The 23,926-nt window shown below is 43.6% G+C and overlaps 2 protein-coding genes across 3 annotated transcripts in view; one reads left to right on the forward strand and one right to left on the reverse strand.

Moving 5' to 3' along the window:
- The first annotated feature begins 430 nt into the window (after positions 1 to 430).
- MFSD8 (major facilitator superfamily domain containing 8) overlaps positions 431 to 23,926 on the forward strand; it is a 38,676-nt gene continuing 15,180 nt past the window's right edge. The window contains exon 1 of one of the 2 annotated variants that reach the window (XM_076074866.1): positions 431 to 936. The gene's annotated coding sequence lies outside the window, so the exon portion shown is untranslated. The remainder of the gene's footprint in view (positions 937 to 23,926) is intronic. The other variant, XM_076074868.1, reaches the window with a different exon arrangement.
- On the reverse strand, positions 15,569 to 23,432 carry ZCCHC10 (zinc finger CCHC-type containing 10). Its single transcript, XM_032976057.2, has 4 exons — positions 23,194 to 23,432; positions 20,716 to 20,892; positions 17,748 to 17,801; positions 15,569 to 16,146 (listed from the first exon to the last, which is right to left on the reverse strand). The coding sequence occupies exons 1-4, from the start codon at positions 23,232 to 23,234 to the stop codon at positions 15,855 to 15,857; spliced, it is 564 nt and encodes a 187-aa protein (XP_032831948.1). The 5' UTR covers positions 23,235 to 23,432; the 3' UTR covers positions 15,569 to 15,854.

Consider the following 23,926-nt stretch of genomic DNA (forward strand, 5'->3'; position numbering starts at 1 on the left):
TGCAGACATGAATCCTTGTAAAAAGGTTTCAGTTTTGTTGCCAGAAAAAGGGGAAAAACACTATTATTATATGATGTCATGAATACTGTACATTTTGATTGGGGAGTGGAATGAAAGGAAGGGTTCCACGTGTAAAATACAGTGTATTACTAAATGACACTGCAGTTTGCAGTGTGCACCCCTTGCCGTTTGTGTTAAGGCAAATTAATGAATTACATATGATGGACATCACATACATGCTTTAAGAGTTTAAAGCAATTTTTTTTGCACCATGTATGCATTACTTTAATAGTATGCTTAAAGATCCACGTTGGCGTGTTAAAAGCGATGTCTGGTTGTTTACCAAAAATTATGCGTTTTCACGTTTCCCTCTCTCTATGCGGTAAATGCGTTCCAAGAAAAGGGGGCAACAAAGGCAAACTGCACAAGACAGATGCCTGCCGAGTAGCGCATACAGTATGCATAATGTTGCCCCACGTTCGACCGTATAGCCACAACCGAGTGAATTCAAACCAATATACTGGATAGCGAATTTTGGGTAGAAATGGGTTAGCCGCATAAAGCGAAAACCGCACAAACCTACCCGTCATAAAGCGAGGGAAACCTGTACGGGATTAGATTTATGCAGAGGATTGGCTCTCTTAGCTCATGCTACCTTCCGCTTTAATTTGGCTTTGTATCGTTTTCTGACATTGCGTCCCAAAAGTAGATCACCGCCGAATGACGTTTTAAGATACATTTTAAAGTACAGTACCGTACTCAACAAGTATATATAGTCTGATTTGGCGTTGCTACCTTGAATACGTGCGAATGGGACCCAGCGGAGGGAGGATGCGAGTGAAACAGAAAATCGTCGTCCGAGACACCCGAGAGACCAACAAGAGTCGTCCACTCGTCCGTATGTCGGAGTCTTTGTGCCACACCTTGGCAACACAGGTATGTATTCCCGTGTTGATAAGGAGGGGTGGGGGGAGAAAAGTGTGCAGTGTGGCTGCCTAACCTGTTCCTTTAATAGTTGAGAAGAATAAGTGAGCAAAGTGCTCTGAAGATGTTGTGTCGACAATAGCAGCTCACGTTACCCCAGGTGATTGAAGCCAGGGCTTTTAAGAGTCGAATAAAGAACACATTAAAGGACCAGGCTATATGAAGCCACTCTTAATTCGAGGCTTATGTACCTCGCCCCGTTCGGGTGTGTGTTGTATTCTTTGCATTTTTGGACGGTCGGGTTTCACTTAACCATTGTAATGATCCCGCACTCGCTGGTAAACTCCAGTCACCGACTCGCCAGGGGTAGGTCACCTCCTTGTAACTCTTCCATCGCTACTACCATGGTCACCCATTAACTTAATCATTGATTCCATCACCCATGTCAGGAACTATGTCTACCATGATTTTATTTGAATCTCATCTACACTCTAACAACCACACTGCAGGTCACAGCACGTCTCTTGCTGCTGCTGCTGCCCTAGCACTGCTCGACAATGGCATTTCCTTCCATCGTCTCCTTCCCAAATTATTATTTGCCTTGCTAAATTCAAGAAGCCAATACATCTATGCGTGACGTTTGTTGCTGGTTGCTTGGCGTTCTGGGTTTGGGCCTTTGCTCAGTTACTATGGTAAAAAAAATATATTACACGCTTAATATACAGCTACTGTATTTGTTATTTTAAGCGTCGCTCCTCAGTCTCTCGTTATTGCACTGTCAGAAGCCCTCTCTGCTCGGCAAGTCCAACTCCCCATACCTTTTGTACATTGTGCAGCTGTACACATACAAGGATCAAGGGTTGGTGGATCGCGTAAAATATTTAACAGGTCTCTGCAGGGTGGGCTGGTAGGAACATTGGAATTTTGCGCAATTTTATAAGACATATCAAGTCTCTGCGCTGTCTATTGCTGATTTTACACCCAACAGCACGAGATTTCACTTCGTTAAAGTATTGAAAGGGGACGGACGGACGGACACATTAATCTATTGCAGGCTGGTACACTCAGTTTACAACTTCGTTCCTACCAGTATGAACCTATTAAACCCACTGCGGGATTGTGACGTGTCGCAATGAGTTGCATGTTCGTGTTTTGTGTTTTTCTTCTGGGAACTGGTTTCCTCCAACGTGCTCAACAACAATTGTCGGATTGGACAATTATAGCAATGCGAGAACACCCTAAAAAAGTATTGATCTTCAGTTTTTTTGGGGGGGGGGGATAAATTATAATTTATTAACAAAGACATAGCCTGGAAATATACACACTTAAACATCGTCACACAGACACAAATACCCTCCCCGTATAGCCTTTAACAGACTGTTGGGGCAAATGTTAGCGATCAGTGCACACGAGGGGGTAATTGCTGTTGATGCTTTACGGGGGGGATCTGTGTCGTGTATAAGGCAGCCAGAGGCGTTCGGATGTTGTTCTTCAGTGCATCTTTTTTAGCATGGCCAATTTTGTCTGCCTAAGGGCGACCACTTGTGAATTGCCAAGTACCACGTTATACGTGTGGTCGATCTAGGACGGGTTCAGCTTTTCGTCACCGCCATTCGATGTTGGCTGTGGGAAGAAATTTTACTCGAATTGCCAAGTTTGTAGGACAGTGCGCTAACCAAGACTGTCTACACCGGGCGCATTAGCCAAGTGCCCAGGCGTGGTCGCTGGCAGAGGCTGTGATGAATGTTCCTGCCAGGGCTTTTTTTTACGAGCCTAGTTTTGCTGAACCAAATAAGCCCTAGAGGTAGGGCGTGGTTCCGGTGTGCATATTTGCACAACTATATTATGAATAACATACACGTGCGTGGGTGTTTTTAAGTGCGGTCGGTGGGGAGCGGTTGGCGGCGCTGCGCTACGAACACGGCGACCCCATACTTCGATTCTCGCTCACGGCCAACACCGGTGACAATTATCTGAGCCGGTCCCGGGGGCCTCTCCTAGATCGACTCAGCCTCAAATGGGTAACCTTGTGCGATATGTAAACATCGCCACTGGGAAGACAAAAGCGCCCGGGTGGGGTACTGGCCACCCACCGGCCTTCATAAGTGCTCGTCGCTAACAGCATTTGCCCCAAAAGTCTGTCGATGCTTCACGGGGGAGCTTTGTCGTATAAGCAGGCATCACGAGGCGTTCGGGTGTGGTTCTTCTGTGCATATTTGCGCATCTATTATATCACGTACACGTGTGTGAGTGTTCGTGGTGTTTCAACACTGAGAATTGATCCCACTAACCTCGCTTCGGTTAACACCGGCCTGATGTTGTTAATGTTTCTGAAGTTTGACCCGTTTTTGTCCAGATCTCCCCTTTTTCACACTGCGAAGGCAAGTGACTCCTTTAAGCGAGACATCCAGCAACTTATTCCTCCGCAACCGAGAGATGGTCTAATTCCTGCAGGGTGCATTGCCTTTTCATGAGGCGTGCTTACATAAATGTCCTCCACTATGTTCATATTCTATCTTTATCACGAGTTATGGCCAATTTTGTCTGCCTGAGGGCGACCACTTGTGAATTGCCAATCAACTCCTTTGTGCCATTTTCATGCTCCCACTCTTCGCTATGACATTTAACCACGCTTGTGTTGTGTTCTCCAAATCCTCATTCTTTTATTTTTTTTTGGTACATTTTCTTTATTCGCATTTCCGACGCATCGTACATTTCAACCATACACATTTTGCTTTAAATATACACCGTACGATTTCATGATAATTTTACAGAATTCAGTGTATTCAGTATTCCTTGGATCTCCCTCGTTTCCTTTTCCTTGAGAAGTGTTTTGTTGCTTCTAAATTGTAAAGTTATATCTATTTGCCATTAAAAAAGTTTTTATTTATTTAAGTTAACACAAGTGGCTAGCATCGATTAAAAGGATCGAAACATGGATAACCCTTATTCTTAGTTTTTTCGGTAAAGTCACGTTGAAGAGAAACAACAAAATAACAAAATATATATAAAACAATAAAAATTCTCACGACGTTTCGACCATAACTCAAACGGTCATCATCAGGTGTGTTGGTTTGCAAATCAACGTGACTTTACCGAAAAAACTAAGAATATGAATTACTGCAGTCACGAAAGCTTTAAATCAAAATGGATAACCCGGTTTATGTGCCCCAATGAGATGCATTTTCGACATCTCATTGGCTGATTCAAACCACTGACACATGTGACAACGATTTAAGATAAAAGGGTGAAAATAATTATCTCCTATGCCAATAACAAGTGCCGTTTCAAGGTCACTTGAATACGGACAGTCGACACTGCGCTATCAAAAACATTATTTTATTTATAACGTGATTCTTAAAGAATGACATTCACTGGGAGAATCTGTAGTCGGAGAGAGCAGCTTATTTTTGTACTGTGACATTGAACACCGAAAGAGAGGGCAAAATCTCAGTACATTTACTTAAAATCAAAGCAACATACACTAAAGCACATCTCTCAGCAACGTCCTGGGAAAAAAAAAACTGTCCAAATGTGTGTCACTTTTTGCACCGGCGTGGTTACTTGTACGCCAAGAGTCAAAAGTTTTGCGTCTTTCCCTTCAGACAACACCCTGAATCTTTTTCCTTGATCTCGTGCTCGAACAACAACAACAACCGCCATCCGCCACTAAGTGGCTGTGACCTCACCACGGCGCTTGTGCCAGGCTAGGTGCACCACGTTAAGGCCACGTGAGAAGTGTCGAACGCCCGCTGGGCCCCAGCAGGTGACACCACGGGTTGCCCGACTGAGATGCAGTGGCCGACGCGCCACCTGTGCCCCCCCTCCCTCCCCACTACTGCGCGCGTTCGAAACCCACGCGATCGCGAACAATGAATGCCTCGGGTAGTCGCGATGCTGTCACCAGTCAGGGGTTTTGATGTTTCTCCACCTCGTTATGGACCGGACGGTCGTTGTCACCACCGCGGAGCAGGCCGACGAAAAATATCAACTCGTTCTCTAAACGTCCCTTTCCGGTGTAAATATTAATTTAGGCCATTAGCATTGTGGTAAATAGCCATGTCCCTTTCCAATAGAATAATAACTTTACATACGTGTGTCTTCGCATCTACATTAATCTTCTTACAGTATAACGTTACGATAGCACAGAATCACTTACGCTTTCTGCCCTGTTCAAATGTTGAGATCTCAACCGCGCCGATATCTCTTCTTCTGGCAATGCTGTCCCTTACTATCTGAATCGCTGTTAAAATGAGGTCATTATATATGTGTGAGGTAATTATATATAAATTAGGTAATTATATCAACCGTTCCCCTGCCCGCGCGGACCCTACATGGAACATTGTAGACATCAAAACAAGTATCACGCATACAACCATCCGGTAGGAATAAGTCAAACCAGCTTGCAAACATAAAATCAACTCCATTATATCACAAGCATGAAAGTGCATTGATCCCATGGTACAGTGAGTGTTAGATCACCACATCGTTACACCGTGACGTCGGCTCCCTTTGTCTTCACTGCAAAGCTGTCAACCCCTCATCAGTGCCCCTACCTTATTACAGACCAATTCAGACCTTATTGGTCACCCCGTGCCCCTTATAAATCTCAACGTTCATCCTACAAAGTCCCATCACAAGGGAGAAACACAAACAAATAGACAACATATTTTTTTTGCCCAGTATTGAAACGGCTGTACGCCGTGTGGACCTGACAACCCAGTTTCGCTGTACAAGAGTACGGGCTAATCTTGATATGAGTTGACAGCTAAGTACACCGCACCAGGCAACCGCCGTTGGGCGTGGCGCGGCTTCTTCGCGCTCTGCTGGCACTGCGGGGGGATGATGGAGACGCCAGTGCCTTCAACTTCTCTTGCCACGCCGCGATTTTTTTCTGCAACTCTACAAAGACTAGCCTTTTGCCCGTCCAAGGACGGATGTATTGCAGTAAATCTGAAAGTTGCAAGCGAAAAGCAGACCGCGACGTGATATTTATTGCATCAATTCGTGCGCAATTTGTAAGGCCGCGGTGACACAGACCTATTTCATTTTAAGGTTATAATCCCTTATTGATCATGACGTACTTTTTACTTCTATGTCTCAATAGCTTTACGGAGATCGCGTGACGTGAGGGTTGTAGTCATCTGGCCGCATGGCCTGCCAGCACTGAACCAATTTTTTAACCACATCAATTCCATACACCCATCCATAAAATTCACCATGGAAGTGGAAAATTATGGCAAGCTACCATTCCTGGATGTTTTGATTGAGAAGAGACCTGATGGCTCGTTGGGACATTCTGTCCACAGGAAAGCCACCCACACGGATTCCTATATAAAGCCTGATTCCCACCACCATCCAGCCCAGAAGAATTCCCTCATCAAAACACTACATCATAGTGTTACATCTCCGACCAGCACCACCTAGCCAGTGAGCTTGAGCACGTACACCAAGCCCTCAAGATGAATGGATATTCAGACCGCACAATCCGTAAAGCTGTATCCCCAACCATGGGGAGGCGACCATCTGAGGACCCAATCAAAACCATCACCTTGCCATACATAGCAGGTGTTACCAAAAAGATTTCCAAAATTTTGAACAAACACAAGATCCAGGTTCGATTCAACACAGTACACAAAATCCGTGATTTGATCCCATCTGTGAAGGATGTGATTCCTGACATGCAATATCCTGGTGTTTACAAACTAAGGTGTGTCTGCGGTTGCAGTTACATTGGGGAAACGAAACGACATGTCTCGGACCATGTTTGCGAACACAAGGCAGATTTGAAACACGGCAGAACCAACACCTGCCGTGGCTGATCACTGTTTTAACGCGGTGGGCTCACATGATATTGTTTTTTTCCGAGACCAAGGTACTCTGCAAACCTTCGGGCTACCATCAAAGATGTGTCATGAAGCCATCTAGAAATATAAACACAGACACAATTTCAACCGAGAAGATGGGCACAAACTGAGCAATCATTGGGAGGACGTTATTAACCAGTTTAGGTCATAACTGGCTGTGATGTCCCCTTCCTGCCCGCTTATGTTAGCAGCTTCTCTCGGCTCTCTGAGTCACATGCACTAGCACAGCTTTTCTCTCCCCCTGCCACCGATTATCTATTCCCCACCCCCCTCTCTCCTCTTGCTGCCCCCCCCTGTCTCTCCCCCTGGCGCTCACGCAGCTCCCTTCCCTGTCTCTGCCCCACCCCCTCTCTCTCCCCCTTACCTCACGCGCAGCCCCCCTTTCTTGCTCTGCCCCACCCCCCTCTCTCTCCTCCTGCCACCGACCCCTCTGTGAATTGCATCCCCACCCGCTCGCTATGGCAGCCCCTCCCCTCCCTCCCGCCCCCCTCGGATTAGCTGACGCTTGCTAGCCTTCTGTTTGCTAGGCTTACATTTACTTATATAACCCCTTGCTTGTAGCAGCTTTCTCACCATTTTTCGCCTGATGACGGACGCTTGTGTTGCGTCCGAAACGTCGTGATCTATTATTTTTTCTACCTACGTGACTTTACCGAAAGACCCAAAGAGTATGGATTCCTGCAGTCACGAAAGCTTCAAATCAAGATTTATAGTGAGGTTTGTAAGTTGACGTCGAGGAGGGGAGAGGAGATGCCTTAGCCCCCAATGTGGAGTGACGTCAGCCGCTAATTATTATGAATGGGGGGGGGGGTGTCCATTTGGAGGACGTCACCTTATGATTATTAATGAGGGGGGCTGTTCCATGTGGAGTGACGTCACGAGCATTAAGGACATTCCTGGGTGATTATAGTCAGTATAATGCATATATTATAAAAGCATGTTTTAGTTTGCATGTTCACCACAAGTACGTGTGGTCAATGTAGACAGAATTCCTTGAAACAAATTCCTGCGGAGGGAGCTGGTAGGAACGCCAGGGTCAACGGCGGCACCACGTGGTGTATTCCGCAAATATGCCCGACTGTGAGGGCGGGCACAAGACGGCGTGAGTAGGTTAAACGTTGAGTTTTATAAGGGCACCACGGGGTGACCAGCCCCTCCCCACCCAGCCCCACCCAGCCCCTCCCCTCCCCACCCAGCCCCTCCCCACCCTCCCCTCCACACCCAGCCCCACCCCTCCCACCCTCCCCACCTAGCCCCTCCCCACCCAGCCCCTCCCCTCCCACCCCCCACCCATCCCCACCCTCCCCTCTCCACCCAGCCCCGCCCCTCCCATTTTTGGATGCACGACGGACGGACACAATAATCCCCTGTGGGCTGGTGGTGTAACCAGGAGGTTCCTACCAGTATAAGGATTCTGTTCGGTGTTTTAACATCTTGACACCTGTTTTATTGCCATAAAGGGTAAAACCTATTGTTATAAACTCTAGAGAAGCCTTCCTCCATCGGGCGTGGTCTTTCCCCCCTCTCCGAGCATGTACTCAACCCTCACAACGTGTCTTAATTGCCTTACCAGTTCTACGGTCGGACCCACAGGTAGCCGGAAAGCAGGGTCTCCGTCTTTTAGATGTTGCTCAGGCGTATTCCGTGCGTACTATGCCTCTCCGACGTTCCCGTCAGTTATTTGTTCTTTACGGCAACAGGAGACAGGGCCAGCCTCTCACAAAGGCCAGGTTGGTGGCCTGGCTGCGCGCATGCATTGCGCATTGCTATGCAACGCAAGGGGGTCTCACCGCCCCCGTCATTTAAATGCCATTCCACTCGGGTGATTGTAACGCAATGGGCTTATTCGGTCAACGTGCCCATGATAGACAATTGTAAGCGGTACATTGCACTTTGCCAAGTATTTTTTGTTTGTTAGATAACACCAGCAAGATAAATTGGCAGCTGATGAAACACACTTTGGCCAAGTTGTCCTGACAACAGCAGCGGCATGTGCTACACATTACTTGTGTACAGTGCAGGCGCATTCACCCTTCGTGATAGACCATCGTGGAGTGATTTCTCGCCGCTGACATGAAATAAAGTTTACACCATAACATGTTTGTGTGTTTATTTAAACATCGTGCGTAGCCCATAGGGTCTTGGTTGTTTTCTGCATGGATTTGTCTGGGGGATTATTCATCCTTATGGATTTTTTTTTATATTACATTCATGTCTCAAGGGGTTTTCCCCCATAAGGTTTTTTTTCTTAGCTCGAGTATCAGTAAGTACTGTGCTCCCAGCCGGATACTCCTGGAATTGAGTCCCATACATCAACCGTTCAATCTCCTGTATAAGTTCTGGTATATAACGGCACTTGTATGCTCGGAGCACACAGTTACGAAATTTGGGTTGTGTATATTAATTCTGAGTCTGCTTCTGGATAATATATGAATTCAGATATTTAGGTATACAGTTTAGATAGCCATAGAGATCTAAATAAATAACAAACTTTGCCTACATTGCAGTTTAGATTCAGAAAATGACTCAGACAAAATAACGTTTAATATATCCATTTTGGATTAATCAGTTCCAGATTGGCTCTTGCTAAAGGAATGTGCTTTTTTCACTACGAGTTTATGTTGCAGATGGGAATTACTTCACACTCACCATTGAAGCACTTTGGACTTTGGACAATAATACCTCGAGCAGTGGCAACACGGTACTGTACTTACAGGTGCATTGTGCACTGGTAAGCTACCAACTTGTCGGTCTTATAATTACAGTACGGTGCGAAAGAAGTTCATCTTACATACAGTATAACCATATCCTTACCCAGGAAAGTATGAGGGTCCTGCATTGGGATGTTTGACCAATTCCATTCATGAAAATTGTATGAGCTGGTGACCTGTGTTCATGGCAAGGCCATGCACATCTCAACGGGCAGTTAACGGAACTTGGATGTCCCCTAGATCGACATCTGGTGCATTAGAAGTGTGGTCAAAATCAGCACTTCAGAGACAATATCTAACACTGACCCTAGCAATGGCATTCATGTCATTGGTAACGGAACGTTAAGCAGAATGGAATCTATTAAACAAAGAATAGGCACTTTATTTATAGAACCTGGAGGTGGTCTTAAATGGCAAATATCATGGTCAATTTGTGTTTTAAATTCTCTAGTTTTAAAAAATGACACTTTTTCGTACGAACATCTGTACGTCTCTTTTACATGTAAGTAATGTCAGGAGCGGTAAAGAGTTGAAAGTGGTTATTTACTTAAAGTATGATTTTATTGCATGGGTTTATTAAATTCTCTTTGGGTGTTTTAAGTTCCGTGTATTCGTGTCAATCGAAGAGTGGATTTGTTATTTAGGTTACTGTCAACTCTCATGAACCATTCTTGTATAAAGACAGCCACCGCCACCTGGTGGGCGGGAGGTTGCATAGCCGTCTCCTGCAAATTCTGCAAAAAAAGTCTGTCAAATCTCGCTGCATTCTCAAAAGACTGTCCCCCAAATATATCCCTTCTTCCCTCAATAGCTTATACTTTTGCAATCTGGCAAAGACTGAGAATGACCACCTCTCTCTGACCCCCACCCCTCCCCCGCTTATATTATTTTATAGGGAGACCCCTCAATGAGAATCGGTAAGTGACCCCAGTGATATGACTGGTGCACTCGAGGAATTGAAGTTGGGAATCACAGGTCGGAAGCAGGGATTCTGGTTCGCTTTGAGAACCTTTGGGAGAAATTTCAGATACCAAACTTGCATGTTTTTAGGTATCTACAAATTAGAATTGCAATCTCAAATCGTAAAATGGATGCACAATTGTGGTCTTTAATCCTCTGCTACCCCTTACAATTTCTGATTAATACCCCAACAGTGTTTTGACAGCTCAACTGTGGAAAAAACTATGGGTTCAGCTTTGCAAGAATCTCAGATCTGACATTGCACGTTTTAGGCCATCAAGCATGCGCGTTCTCTGTAGTTGTCTCCGTTTCGTTTCATTCATGGTTATTACCATGCAAATGCAGTGGGATAGATTCTGCAACACGGCCTATTGCTGGTTTTCCCTCACACCGATTAATTTCAGCTTCAAACTGCACACCTTCGAGAATTGCAGAGACTTTTACAATTGAGGGAATGAAAAACATACGTACCCACTCTTTGGTTTTTCGGTAAAGTCACGTAGAAATAACAAATAATAATACAATTATATAATAGAATACGTTTCGATTGCAACGCAAGCATCATCAGGTATAGAAGAGGAAACAGAACCGCAGATATATTACATACCCACTGGCTGAATCTGATGCAGACATTCACTTGAACATGTTGGTAGTCGCAGGAATCACAAATTATTTCTGGCGAGAATTAATCTCCTTTGGTGGTCTCGTTTCTGATTTGACCTCTTTCCATCCTTTGTTCTTTCGTGGTAATTTTGTAATTAGGGGCTAATTGATGGTTTTAAGTCACTCAGTCATCGTGTAACTTGGTTCTGTACTTTCCCATATCTGTTGTTGAATATACAAAAAAATAACCTGAGATAGGAAATGGTGAAACTTTTATTGATAGTCAAGCTTTTTTCACAAACTAAAACACAAAAGCCACCGCTCTAGATTGATGTAGACACCGTCACGTCCTGAAGAGCAGAGACGATCCACCGTCATCTTCGCATCAACCGCCTGTTAGCGCCATGCGACTTCCGAGGATCCAATCGTGGGGTGTCTGCTGTCGTGCGATGAATGCATGTGTAATATGCATTTGACACGCTCGTAACATGTTTGCAAGTGTACTGGGTTAACATAAATTTAGGATTGATCACATCCTAAAGTTGTTACATTTGCACACATCGAGGGAGGAGTCAGGTGAATATTCTCAGCAGGTGGGTAAGGAGAAAGGGCATGCTGGAACTGAAAGGCCCCTTCACAACCGTTCTGGAAGTTTATGGAGTGTTTTGCGTACGCTGCAATGTGTACACGCTGCGTTTGTAAACACTATCGAGAATACCTTGCAAATCATGTGTATTGTGCAAATTCTTATACCTTCCATGTTTGCACCATAATCCGTGTATGCAACGTGATAATGTACCAATACTGGTACATTTGTAAACAGTAAAACCTTTCTCAACGTGGCTTTATCGAACGCATATTTCAGATAAATACGCTTTACGTCATGAGGTCTGTTTTCCAAAATACGGGGATTATGCTTTGGCTATACGCAGTTTGACGCTGCTAAGATTCTAATTTCCGTGTCGAAAAGTAGTGCGGTGATAGTACTACATCCATTTCAAGGTGTGAATCAAGACTGTGAGAACGATTTATTTACCATTTTTTGCGTGTTTTTTGTGTTATGTAACACGCAACATGCTCACGCACAATGGCACAACGCATGTGTTCACACATTACAGCATGGAACTCGCCTTCCAGTTATTGAGAATGTCAGTCATATGGACACCTAGATGGCGAATAATTAACCTTCAAGTGACTGTTATACGCGAGTGTTGGGTTGGCAATTAAGTGTAAGGGGCAACCGTCAGGCTGGGAATTCAGTGTTAGGGGCAAGCATTGGGTGTGAGCGCCGCAGTGCAAGAATAATGATGATGGTTTTGTGTTGAAGTTAAATATAAAGAGCATACGCACAAGAAATGGAGATTGACTCAGAATCCTTTAGCACAATAACAAGGGCGGAAATCATATATTATTTAAACAAAAAGGGGGGTGATAATTTTGTAACCAGGAACGCTACCCTATTTTTCCCAATACATTTCCCAGGAACGTAACACCCCCACATTCTGATTTAAAGCTTTCGTGACTGCAGGGATTCATATTCTTGGTTCTTTCGGTAAAGTCACGTAGAAGGGAAACAATAAAATAATAAATATAAAACAATAAAATTCTCACGTGTCGACTGCAACACAAGCAATCATCATCAGGTGTGAAAACCACAGCAAAAGTGGCGGGTTTTTTTAACGTTAGCACCACGGAGAGCGATTTGGCAGTTATTATTTTATTGTGTATCTTCTACATGACTTTACCGAAAGAACCAAGAATATGAACCCCCACATTTGCCGAGGTATACATTTACACCATACACTGTGCCATACCTAAATGCAGGTTAACATGTATAATCTGAATAAAATATTCTGTAAAATGTATTCAGTAAATCCTATGCCAACCACAAATTTACCGACCGCGAAATTTGGCTATACACATTTACGTCAGGAAACCCATTTACCAACCGCGAGCATCTCGGTTTGAGTATACGCCAATCGTGCCTAGTCGTCAAATCAAAATTGGCACCACGCCACGTAGCATCCGCCATGTCGTCTCGCAGACTCCTGCGAGACACGAGGCACCTCTGGGTCTGGAGCTAACGAATCCTCTTTCTGCTCCATGTTGCTACCTCCGCGATCTGTCAGAATCACGCCCCCGTCTCACAAAATTATTGTATGTTACGTTTGTGATTTGCGTATTAAGGTTTTGTGCTTAAATAGAACGTTTTAATATTGCGTGCCCCCCATGTGATAAAAAAATGTTCCTAAAAAATAAAATTTTAATACCCCCCAAAATTTTAATTTTAATACATTAGCATACATTCCAAGTATGACCCCTGAGCGCATGAGTGTTTCGTTCATGAAGTTGAACGTTACCTGAAAGAAATTGCATTCAAAGTGTTGCCAATTCTCGACAATGCACCCGGTCACCCGGAGTCATTAGTTTGCTCATCCTAACTTGAAGTCTTCCTCCCCCCCCAACGCGACTTCACTCCATGGTTCTGGGTGTCATCGAAATATTCAAGAGCCGTTAGACCCACCGCACATTCGACCACATTGCAGATCTCATTGAAAAGAACCGTCACCTCATGCTGAATGAAGCATGGAAAGGCTACACCATCGCTCATGCATTAACAATCATAAAAGCGTCATGGGATGAAATCAAACAATCCACTCGTAATGCAGCATGGTGGAAACTTTGGCGTCAAATCGTAAATTATTTTACAGGTTTCCCTACGGTGGAGGAAAATTTCTAAAAGAACTGTAGCATCTGCAAAACGTTTCGGGGGAGGATTCGACACTGAGTCAAATAAAGTTGCTGACCTTCTGGACTCGCACTCTCAGGAGTTGACCGAACAAGACCTTGAAGAGCTGATTGCATCAGTGATGATGAAGAGGAATTTGCAACAACAACAACGAAGCGTACTTTAAAATGCTTGAACAATTTCCTACTCCAGGCTTAAAACATCGCTGATGACGCAATGGAAATTGATCCCTTCATTGAGCAAAGATTGACCTTCAAACAAGCTCTACGGCCCTATAAATAGGTGCAAAGAGACATTTTAAAAAGACCACTCAGCCTACACTGCACGTTCTTAAAAAGGGTGAAGAAAGCACCAGAAGAGCCTCAACCATCATGCAGTGGCATTTAAAGACGCCCTATAGCTCATAAGCCTGCTAAAGCCTGAAGCCATATGCCACTTTTGGATTCGGAGCCAGACGACCCTGAGAATGTGGAGATGGAGGAGGGTCCAGAGAACTCCTCTTCCTGATAACAATCCACCTCTCTCCCCCATCACCCCATCATGACCATCATCATCATCAAAGGTAAATGCAATTTTATTTACTGTACTTGTATTAATTAAACGTATCTTAAATATCACTAATTCTCTTCAGTGTGCTGTTCATTGGTTCATTTTAGTGAACATAGAAATATTTGGATGGGATTTCGTAGGTTCACTTGCGACTTCAGTCCCCCTAACCCTCTTTTCCCCATGAGGTCTTGAGTTTACCAACCGCGTGGCTTTTCAGGAACTTAACCCACGGGGATAGCTAGGGATTACTGTATCACCATTAGCATGCAGTGTATACTGTGATTTACTCTATGCACACTATGTGGATCGTAATATACGTGTAGAGATGAACGATCAAAGACAATTGGGTAATGATGGGGCTGGGTAGCCTACACCTGCATACATAATAGCAACAGGTGTACAGGTAGTTGATGGGTGAATTGGGTAATTGAGAATTAACAGAGGGTGGTGAAACTGGTTGGGGATATTCATATTCTTGGTTCTTTCGGTAAAGTCACATTGAAGGGAAACAATAAAATAATATATATAAAACAATACAATTCTCACGACGTTTCGACTGTAACGCAGTCATCATCAGGATAATGACTGTTTGGGGATAAACAAGGACAGAGAAGGGAAAGGCTAGGGGGGTCTTCTGATACTGAGGCCGGAGCAGCTGCTCGACTTGGTCACGTCCTGTCATATGTACCAGATGCATTGCATGTCCTGTGGATACTACAGATGTATCATACACATTTGTACTGCGGGTACTTTGAGCAATACGAATGTTTTGGATTGTGTACACTTTTGTACAGTGTTTAATGCATGTTCCATGCATTGCAGGTATATGCAGAGTAATCCATTAATCAATTAGAATGAATTATTAGGATCTCAATAGATTGTACGTATAAGGATGGTTAATTTGTATAAGCGGTATGCAAATCTAGATTTGAATTCTAGATTTGAAGCTTTCGTGACTGCAAGGATCCATACTCTTTGGTTCTATTCGGTAAAGTCACGTTGGTAAAAAATAAAACAACAAAAATCACGACGTTTTGGCCACAACACAAGCGGCCTTCATCAGGTGAAGGGACCAGACTGTCTCGAAGACTGCGCTGGAGTGAAACAGAGCCAAGCTCAAACCACGACCTTTAAGCTGTGTGGTATGCAAACCCTGCAGCCATTAGAGGTGCTACAATCACCAGTTACAAAAAAAATGCAATGGAAACGTATCATCACCATTTATTGAATCATGAGCGCAAATTGTTTCATGCCTAACACACACCATGTGAACCGTACACATTGTGTGTACTTTGTGCAGTGTCTACAGCATGTAATGTGCACGCTTAGTGTAGCATGCAAATGTATTTTGTGTATAATGCATGTACAATGTGTACCCTGTGTAATGTTTACTGCATGGTCTTTGCATTATGTAGGCGCTCTGCTTATACTGCATGAGTAATGTATTCATGTATTGCGCGTGTATGCGCCGTGTGTGTCCTGTGTACCACATCATGCCCGTTTCTTGCGCCTCCGTTTCTTGGCTGGTGGGTCGTCATCCTTTCCCCCCTCATCGGATGAGCTGTCTGATGATGAGGATGATGAGGATGACGAATCGGAGGATGACGAGTCCGAATCTGATGACGAGTCCTCGCTATCCGAGTCCAAGGAAGATGATGATGAGGATGACGATGATGAAGATGAGGTGTCGTCGTCGTCACTCGATGAGCTGCTATCACTGTCGCTGCTGCTACTGCTGCTGTCGCTGCTGCTGCTGTCGCTGCTGCTGCTGACACTGTGAGCCCTGAAAAGACGAGGCCCAACATCAAGATCAAAGGCACCAAAAATTCATCATTAGCACTGTTACAACAAAACAACCATATCAGAGCCTGAAGTTCCTAGCATAGTTCACGTCTTGAGCGTCTGCCTTCTACCTAAGCTTCTACCTAAATTCAACCAAAATTTCAACTGGATATTAAAACAGAGGATTTGGCGCACCTTGCCACAAAAAAGAAATCAACTCTCTTTTCCCATGCGGGAAAATATATATTTTTTTCAGTGTGATATAAATCGAATAGCTGAATAATGTTATCAAAGAAGAGCTGTTCTCCATCATGAAAGTGAACAAATCAAAACTGTGTTCGCATCTTACCGACACACACCTAAACCCTCTAATAAAGGTTGCAACAGCCCAGTCACTTGTTCTGAACTTTTATACAGTGGTCCAAACAGAGGTGTCAGGCCATCACAAAGAAAGCAGCCGCAGCACTAAGTGAGTAGCTATACGTATCATTGTATTCATTAATGTGTTTTGACATGACGTGGGTTGTTGATGTGAATTTAGATCTAGTTTTTATCCGGCCAATGTTCGGTACATTAATACTGTATTATGCTTTTAATTTTCATAGGCCCAACTGTGGCCCGCGGGGAGGTGCATATGAATCCAAACCGGACCACTGTCCGATTGAGTTTGACACCCCTGCTCTAAATGCGAGCTAATTACAAGCAAATTTCATCAATTGTCACATCAACTGTCCATGTATTCAACCGTTAACAATTATCTTTCAATGTTATTTTCAAATATCCAATCATTAGCCATGATGTATTTACTGCTGGATGAAGGTCTCTCCTCATTATCACCATCATCATGGTCTTGCAATGCCACAATCGGTTTCGCCCCTGCAAATGATCTGGTCTCATTAGTCCCATGGTTGCCCTCTGGGCGCATTCCCTCCGTTGAGTGTTATTCCCCAGTGTCTTCCATCTCAAGGGATCTTCGAAGTTAAATATTTGAAGAATAAAAATATGAACATGTTATCACAGCCTAATTTGCTGTAAATCTAAAAATAAATCGTGTACCCTTTTTAATATATGCCCATGAACTTGAATGCCCAAATCCAATCCACTGATTATCAGCATTAATTGTTAATGTTAAGTGCATCATTACTATATCACAGGCAGTGTCAATAGCATCATCCGCATTATGTCACAATCATGAGCATCATTTTTCAATATTGTGTCACAGGAAAAACTCACACATTCACAACATATTTAAAAGGCATGAACAAATCTAGCAGCCTCTTAGACATCATCTTTAAAGAGGCTAAAATGGTATGCATGTACACAATCTAAATTATTCTGGCTCAATGCTTCAACACAAAGGAACCACTGTCTAGGCCAAGAGACTGAACCCAGACACTAAGGATTATATTTCAGTGCTCTAATGCATCCATTATGAGCCCCAAGGACAGACACCCAGCCTCAGGGCATGAACCCATGCCTTCAAGAGTGGCTGGCTTGGTCCTGTAAATTTATGAGCAAAAAGACAATCATTATATAATTCCAGCCTCACATATAAGAACCTGGCTTAGTGCCACTGTATAGCTCTTGTGAATCCCCTGTTACCGTTTCTTTGACTTTGTCTTCGACTTTGCCTTTTTAAGCTTTTCCTCCACGACACTGTAATTCACAAAGCAGGTAAAGTAAAAACAAGAGATTATGTAGAATAGCATCAATGCACATAAATCAAATGACTAATTAAACAAAAAACAACCAGGGAATACTATTGAACAAATTAATAATGCATTCGTTGCTGTGATTGCATAACGGTTTTTTTCTGTATAAGCCTTTTCCATTGAGAGGGCCTGAGGCCATAAACTGGAGTCAAAATGACATGAGTCACAACACAGCATTTAGAATTGACTTTGGCACAGAAGTGATAAGTACTCCCCCTTTGGCGATCATGAAATGAATGGTTCGCAGCTGTGTCAAGATAAACAAACACTATCTACCTCTGAAAAGGGAGGTATCGTCCTGTGAAAGTTTTCATGAGTTGGAAAGAGGCAGCTCTTTCTCATGGGAAAGATTTGATAAGAAATTTAAAAAAACAATATGTATACATTGGTCTATTCATGATTTTAGTATATCCACGCATGCCACCACTGAACTGTGGGCAGACTAACAGTGACTACGGCACCGTGTGATCCACGTCGACCGAGCATAGGAGCTCGTGCCATTTATAAGGCTGCCCCATCACGAGGCATGACTGTATGCTGTCAAGACAAAGAAACGTCAGTTAATTCATGGTAGAAAACAGTGCAGAAGCAGAAATGGAGAAATAGTAGAGAAGAGTGAACGTGTAAAGAGTTATATTCTTAGTTTTTTCGGTAAAGTCACGTTGAAGGGAAACAACAGAATAATAAAATATATATAAAACAATAAAAAATTCTCACGACGTTTCGACCATAACACAAACACAGTTTTTTGAAATAAATAAATGCGCCGTTTGGAAATAAATTTATGCAAACCAACACACCTGAAGACGACCGTGTGTTATGGTCGAAACGTCGTGAGCATTTTTTATTGTTTTATATATATTTTATTATTCTGTTGTTTCCCTTCAACGTGACTTTACCGAAAAAACTAAGAATATGAATTACTGCAGTCCCGAAAGCTTTAAATCAAAAAGTGTAAAGAGTTGTTGAATAAGTGGAGGTAAGTATGACTCGAGAAGATCCACAGAGGCAAGAACATCTACTGCAGCGGTGGCCAACTAATGTCTCCCGAGCTACATATGGTTCTTTAATTCACCACATGCAGCTCCATCGCAGGGGCATACCATAGAACACAATATCACAGTAACATAATAATGAATGTCTCCTGTGCTGTGCTGAAAACTGTCAATATATATGCACTTGGCTCTTTGCAGATCTCACAGGTACTTTTTGGCTCTTGGGGTTAAAGGTTGGCCACCCCTGACCGATTGCATTGAACTGTGCAAATCAAGTCACAAGCCATCACACTGCCACACATAGCAGGCGTTACCAAAAATATTTCCAAAATTCTAAACAACACAAGATCCAGGTTCGCTTCAATACAGTACACAAAATCCGTGATCTGATCCCATCCGTAAAGATGTCATCCCTTACAGTACCCCGGTGTTTACAAATTGAGTTGTATCTGCGGTGACTGCTATATCGGGGAGACAAAATGACAAATTTCTGACCGAATTCGCGAGCACAAATCAGATTTGAAACATGGCAGAATGAATTTGTCGGCCGTAGCTGATCATTGTCTCAACACAGCGGGTTCTCATGAGATTGTTTTCTCCGATACCAAAGTACTATGCAAACCTCCCGATTACCAAAGATTTGTCCACGAAGCCATCCAGATATACAAACATAGACACAACTTCAACCGAGAGGATGACTTTAACACCCTGCTAATCCAACACTTTAACACAGCTATTTCAATGCTAAATTATTCTGTTGATATGTAAATTCCTTTGTCAAGGCGCTCTGCTCCTCCCACCAAGCTTAAAAGACGCTGCGAAGCTTAACAGCGTTCATTGAAGCGCTGTCGTCCCAACAGTTCTGTTCCTTCACCTGAAGAAGGCTACTTGTGTTGTGGCCGAAACGTGATAATTTTATTTTATTATGTTTTATTTTAATTAATTTATTTCCATTCAACGTGACTTTACCGAAAGAACCAAGAAGATGAATCCCTGCAGTCAAGAAAGCTTTAAATTGAAATATAAGAATCTTGTTTCAATGGGTTACTGTGATTATCCAATTATACTGTAGACAATGTTATTTATTTCACTCGATAAGTATATGTATTTGAATGCACGCGTTCGTGTACATGTGTTTCATTAGATGTGAATGAACATATGTGCTTACGTATATGCAAATATGCATGTGGAAGTGCACTTTTTTTATTTAAATCGCGTGTCACCTCAATAACTTCCAGATTTAGTATGTTTCTTTTCCAGTAGTTTCTCCAATAATTTTCTAACAGCTTGTTGTACCTCATATTTGTTTGTTCATATTTATCTTTAGCGCAACTTAGCAGAGTTTTTTGGTTAGTCAATTACTTCTGTAGTTAATGTCAATTATTATGGCTATCATAATAAAATCTAACATGGTGAATCCATGTTAGATTACCGAAAGAGCTAAGAATATGGTGAATCCAGTAGAACTCCAAGAATAATCCAGGAGAACCTGGAAATGTGTAGACTTGGTGATGACTGGAACCAACAGTGTCACTACTGGGCAGTTGGGTGGTAGCGGCTCTGGAGCAACAGAAATGGTAGAGGAACAACCTTCGCAACAATGAGTAGCGCCGGGTGGCTAAATCAGAGCAAGGTGGCACGGTAGCAAGTGCATGTGGTGGATCTGTCAGTAACCTACAACACTTAATCAAAAACATAGAGGCTTTTCTCATGATTTCCTGCCAGAAAGCTTTCGACATTTTCACGTGGCCTCAAAGTGTACCTCACTTGGCACAAACAACGTGGTGATGTCACCGTCACTTCGTGGCGAATAGCAATGATTGTACCATGTGTGTTTGAATGTGTGCATAAGAATGTCCTTACGTGCTGGGTGGAGGTGGTGCAGGCAGAGCTGGCCTTTGTGTAAGCTCCTTCAGCTGCCTTTGGAGCAGAGCGGTGCGTGTGGGTCGCTGCTTGTAGGCACGTGTGCTCGAACACTCATATGTCCAGTGGCCCAGCTCTAGGCACTTCTGACACCGCACGGTTTCTTTGTCTGCATCCCTGGGCACACACATACATACAGGCACATTAACGTGTAACTCCTGACATTATTTACATTGTGTCTGATAGAGTAAAATATGTCTGCATGTTAATGTGGTTTTAACTCAGCTGATGCAGCCTAAAAAATAAGATTAGTTCGTAACTATCAAAAGAACAAAAATTGGAATACATGACAAAGCCTTTGACGTTGCAGCACCAACGTTTTGAAACACTCTTGTTTCCTCCCTTAACATCGTAAATAATCCCTCAGAAAATATTATGAAACAGAAGATTAGTGCTGCATAGCCACATTTGCAAATGCGATTTGTAACTTTGATCCTTACACATGTATCGATATTTAAATTTAAATGTGCAATTGTATGGAGGGAGTGTGTTGTCTAGGAATGGTCTGGGACAGTTGTTGTTTTGCTGCTTTACCCTAGCTTGCATTTGGTGTTGAAAAAACGGCAGGAATGTATGCTCTTATTCATGTGTAGTGACTTGAATGGAGTCACTATGGTGTTAGCACCAGCTACTGTCACAAGAGTGGAACTGTACGTCTTGAGTCTCTCTGGCACCAGAGTGGATATGGCATGGAAGCGGGCCCTAGGGGGCATAGTTCTGGTGAGGGTCGGAGAGAGAGCAAGTGAGGACGTGCTCTGTGTGAACCCGAGAGGGCATGTGACCGGGGCATGGTAGCAAGGGGGCCCGAAAGGGGGGGGCTCGAGGGACACGTGATATGGGCCAGAGCCTTCTAGTAGGATCTAGAAGGGGGCGTGGCCAAGGGCGGAGCCAGGCCACGCTCAGGAGCATAAAGGGGCAGCCCGAGAGGATTCTTGGCTCTCTGTTGGAATGGAACCCGTCCGTGCTACGTCTCTTTGATACTCGGTCTTCGATGTCACGCTCGGCATTGTGGGTCAGGCAGTGTGTTACTGACTGACCCGGTTATGTAGTTACTCCGTTGTGGTCTAGTTAACCGTGTAGTTATCACCTAGATGTAGAACCAGTGTACGTTTATGTAGTTCGTCCTGTTGGGTCGTTAAATAAACGTGTTGCCTCCAACTCCAGTGTGTGCCTCCGTATAACACACGACACATGTACTTGTATATTAATTATTTTTAGTGACTTGCACTCATCGGTTTTTGTATTGTTTCCTGTTGTAACTATCTGACCCTCCATATCTAACTTTGACTTCACTGGGTTGTGCACAATTGTGTATCAGCATATTAATGTAACGTGATGTTATGCGATGAGATGACATCGGCAATCGGAGACGTATGATGAAAATAGGAAGGTCTCGAGGGTGGGCCCCAGTGATACGCCAACTACACACGGCATAGGCAATGACTGTTCGTCACCCAACTTGACGAAATGTGATCGACCATGACTCAATCCACAGTGCCATACCCGATACACCAAACCATGACTCATTGAATGTAGAGTTGTCCTAGGAGAAACCTAATATACGAGTCATATATGCTACTCATGTCTATGGCCAGGAATACTCTTGGCGAAAATGTCTTTACATGTGAAAAATTTACCCGACCTCCATAGACATAAACAAAAGTTAGTGAAATCCAAGAGCACACACCCGCTGCAGACGAGACATTTGTCTGCACATACAGCCAACACAACCAGAATACAGGCTGTAAACACAGCTGACCAGACTACAAGCTATAAGCAGAACAAGCAACAGAAGAATAGATATCGAACAATACATTTAGCATACTTGTGTTAAATGTATTGTGCTAAAGTGGTGAACTTTGGGTAATAAGACAAAATACATTTTGCTTTGGAACAAAGTTTGCAGCAGCAATTAAGCAGGCCAACGCCCGATCTACTTAAAACAAATGTTATTGGACATTATACTACAGCAGTGACGTCCGTACAGCGGCCACGAGAGTCAATCGTAAGTGTTTTAATAAATTCGGAAGCGCTTAAGCGACGTACGTTCAAAACATGGCACTTTTACGCGCATGCGAATGTAAAAAGGGATGCCTGAACTTCACGCTGGAACGGACATCCTAGGACTCGCATTCAATGCGTGTGTATCCACTGATCAAGAGCTGCGTGTATTTGAGTTGCGATTTTTAAACTTCAAAGAAATGTTTTTAATCAAAATCCGGCCTCTTCCAAGGGCCTCTCACTGCTGACAATACTGATGTGGCGATGAACCAAAAAAACACGCACTACGCCACTCGGACGGACCTTGAACGAACACTGAAAGATCGTGCAGCTCTACGACGCGTTACAGTCGCCGGTATATGCGTCAACGTGCGTACACCGTTGCAGTTTTAGTTTAAAGTTAAAATCGCGACTTACGCTTTCCTGCGAGCAAGGAGTCTGTGCATAGGGGTCGCCATCTTGTTGTAGTGCGCGCCCCCGGAAGCGGTCCTGACAAACTCTTTTGTTATTCCGGGTGCTCACGTTTGCATCAATCCCATTTAGAAATGAGCGTGGTAATTTCGAAATTAATTGCCAATAAATATTCACAATCGAATGTTTAGATGCCGTAGTGTGGAGGATAATTGTATTCACTGTTTTTCTTTTTCTCCCCTTCACGATGTCCGGAACATATTTTTCACATGGGTGAAGTGAAAATATGTTCCGGACCTCCGGGGGGGCGGAGGTCGTAGTCACGATCACGTGACGCGCAGCTGCCACCACGTGGCTGCAACTTGAAGCCACTGGGCGCCGCCATGTGCAGTGAGGGGGGAATTCTGCTTTCTGGTCTTGTGAATAGCAGCAATGTTCAGGAGCGTTGGATGCTTCGTGTGGTTGTTATACTCCACGAACTTAACATTTCCCAAACACTTTTTCATAGCTGTCAACCCCTTATCAGCGCCTATCTTATTACAGACCAATTCAGACATTATTGGTCACCCTTATAAATCTCAACGTTCATCCTACAAAGTCCCATCACAAGGAGAGAAACACAAACAAATATACAAATTATTGCCCTATTGAAACGGCTGTACACCGTATGGACCTGACAATCTATTTCCTTGTACAAGAATACAGGTAAACAGTATGGGATTTGCATGTATGTAAGTAG

This window comes from Petromyzon marinus, chromosome 3, assembly GCF_048934315.1.
Source record: "Petromyzon marinus isolate PM22_M1 ecotype Great Lakes invasive population chromosome 3, UKy_Petmar_22M1.pri1.0, whole genome shotgun sequence".
Taxonomy (NCBI): Eukaryota; Metazoa; Chordata; class Hyperoartia; order Petromyzontiformes; family Petromyzontidae; genus Petromyzon; species Petromyzon marinus.

Coding starts and splice junctions, on each gene's coding strand:
- ZCCHC10 (XM_032976057.2), bottom strand. CDS start 23,234: ATGGCGACCCCTATGCACAGACTCCTTGCTCGCAGGAAAGC. Junction 17,802..20,715: donor GCACCACCTCCACCCAGCAC/GTAAGGACATTC, acceptor TGTGAATTACAG/TGTCGTGGAGGAAAAGCTTA. Junction 16,147..17,747: donor AAGACAAAGTCAAAGAAACG/GTAACAGGGGAT, acceptor TCGTCTTTTCAG/GGCTCACAGTGTCAGCAGCA.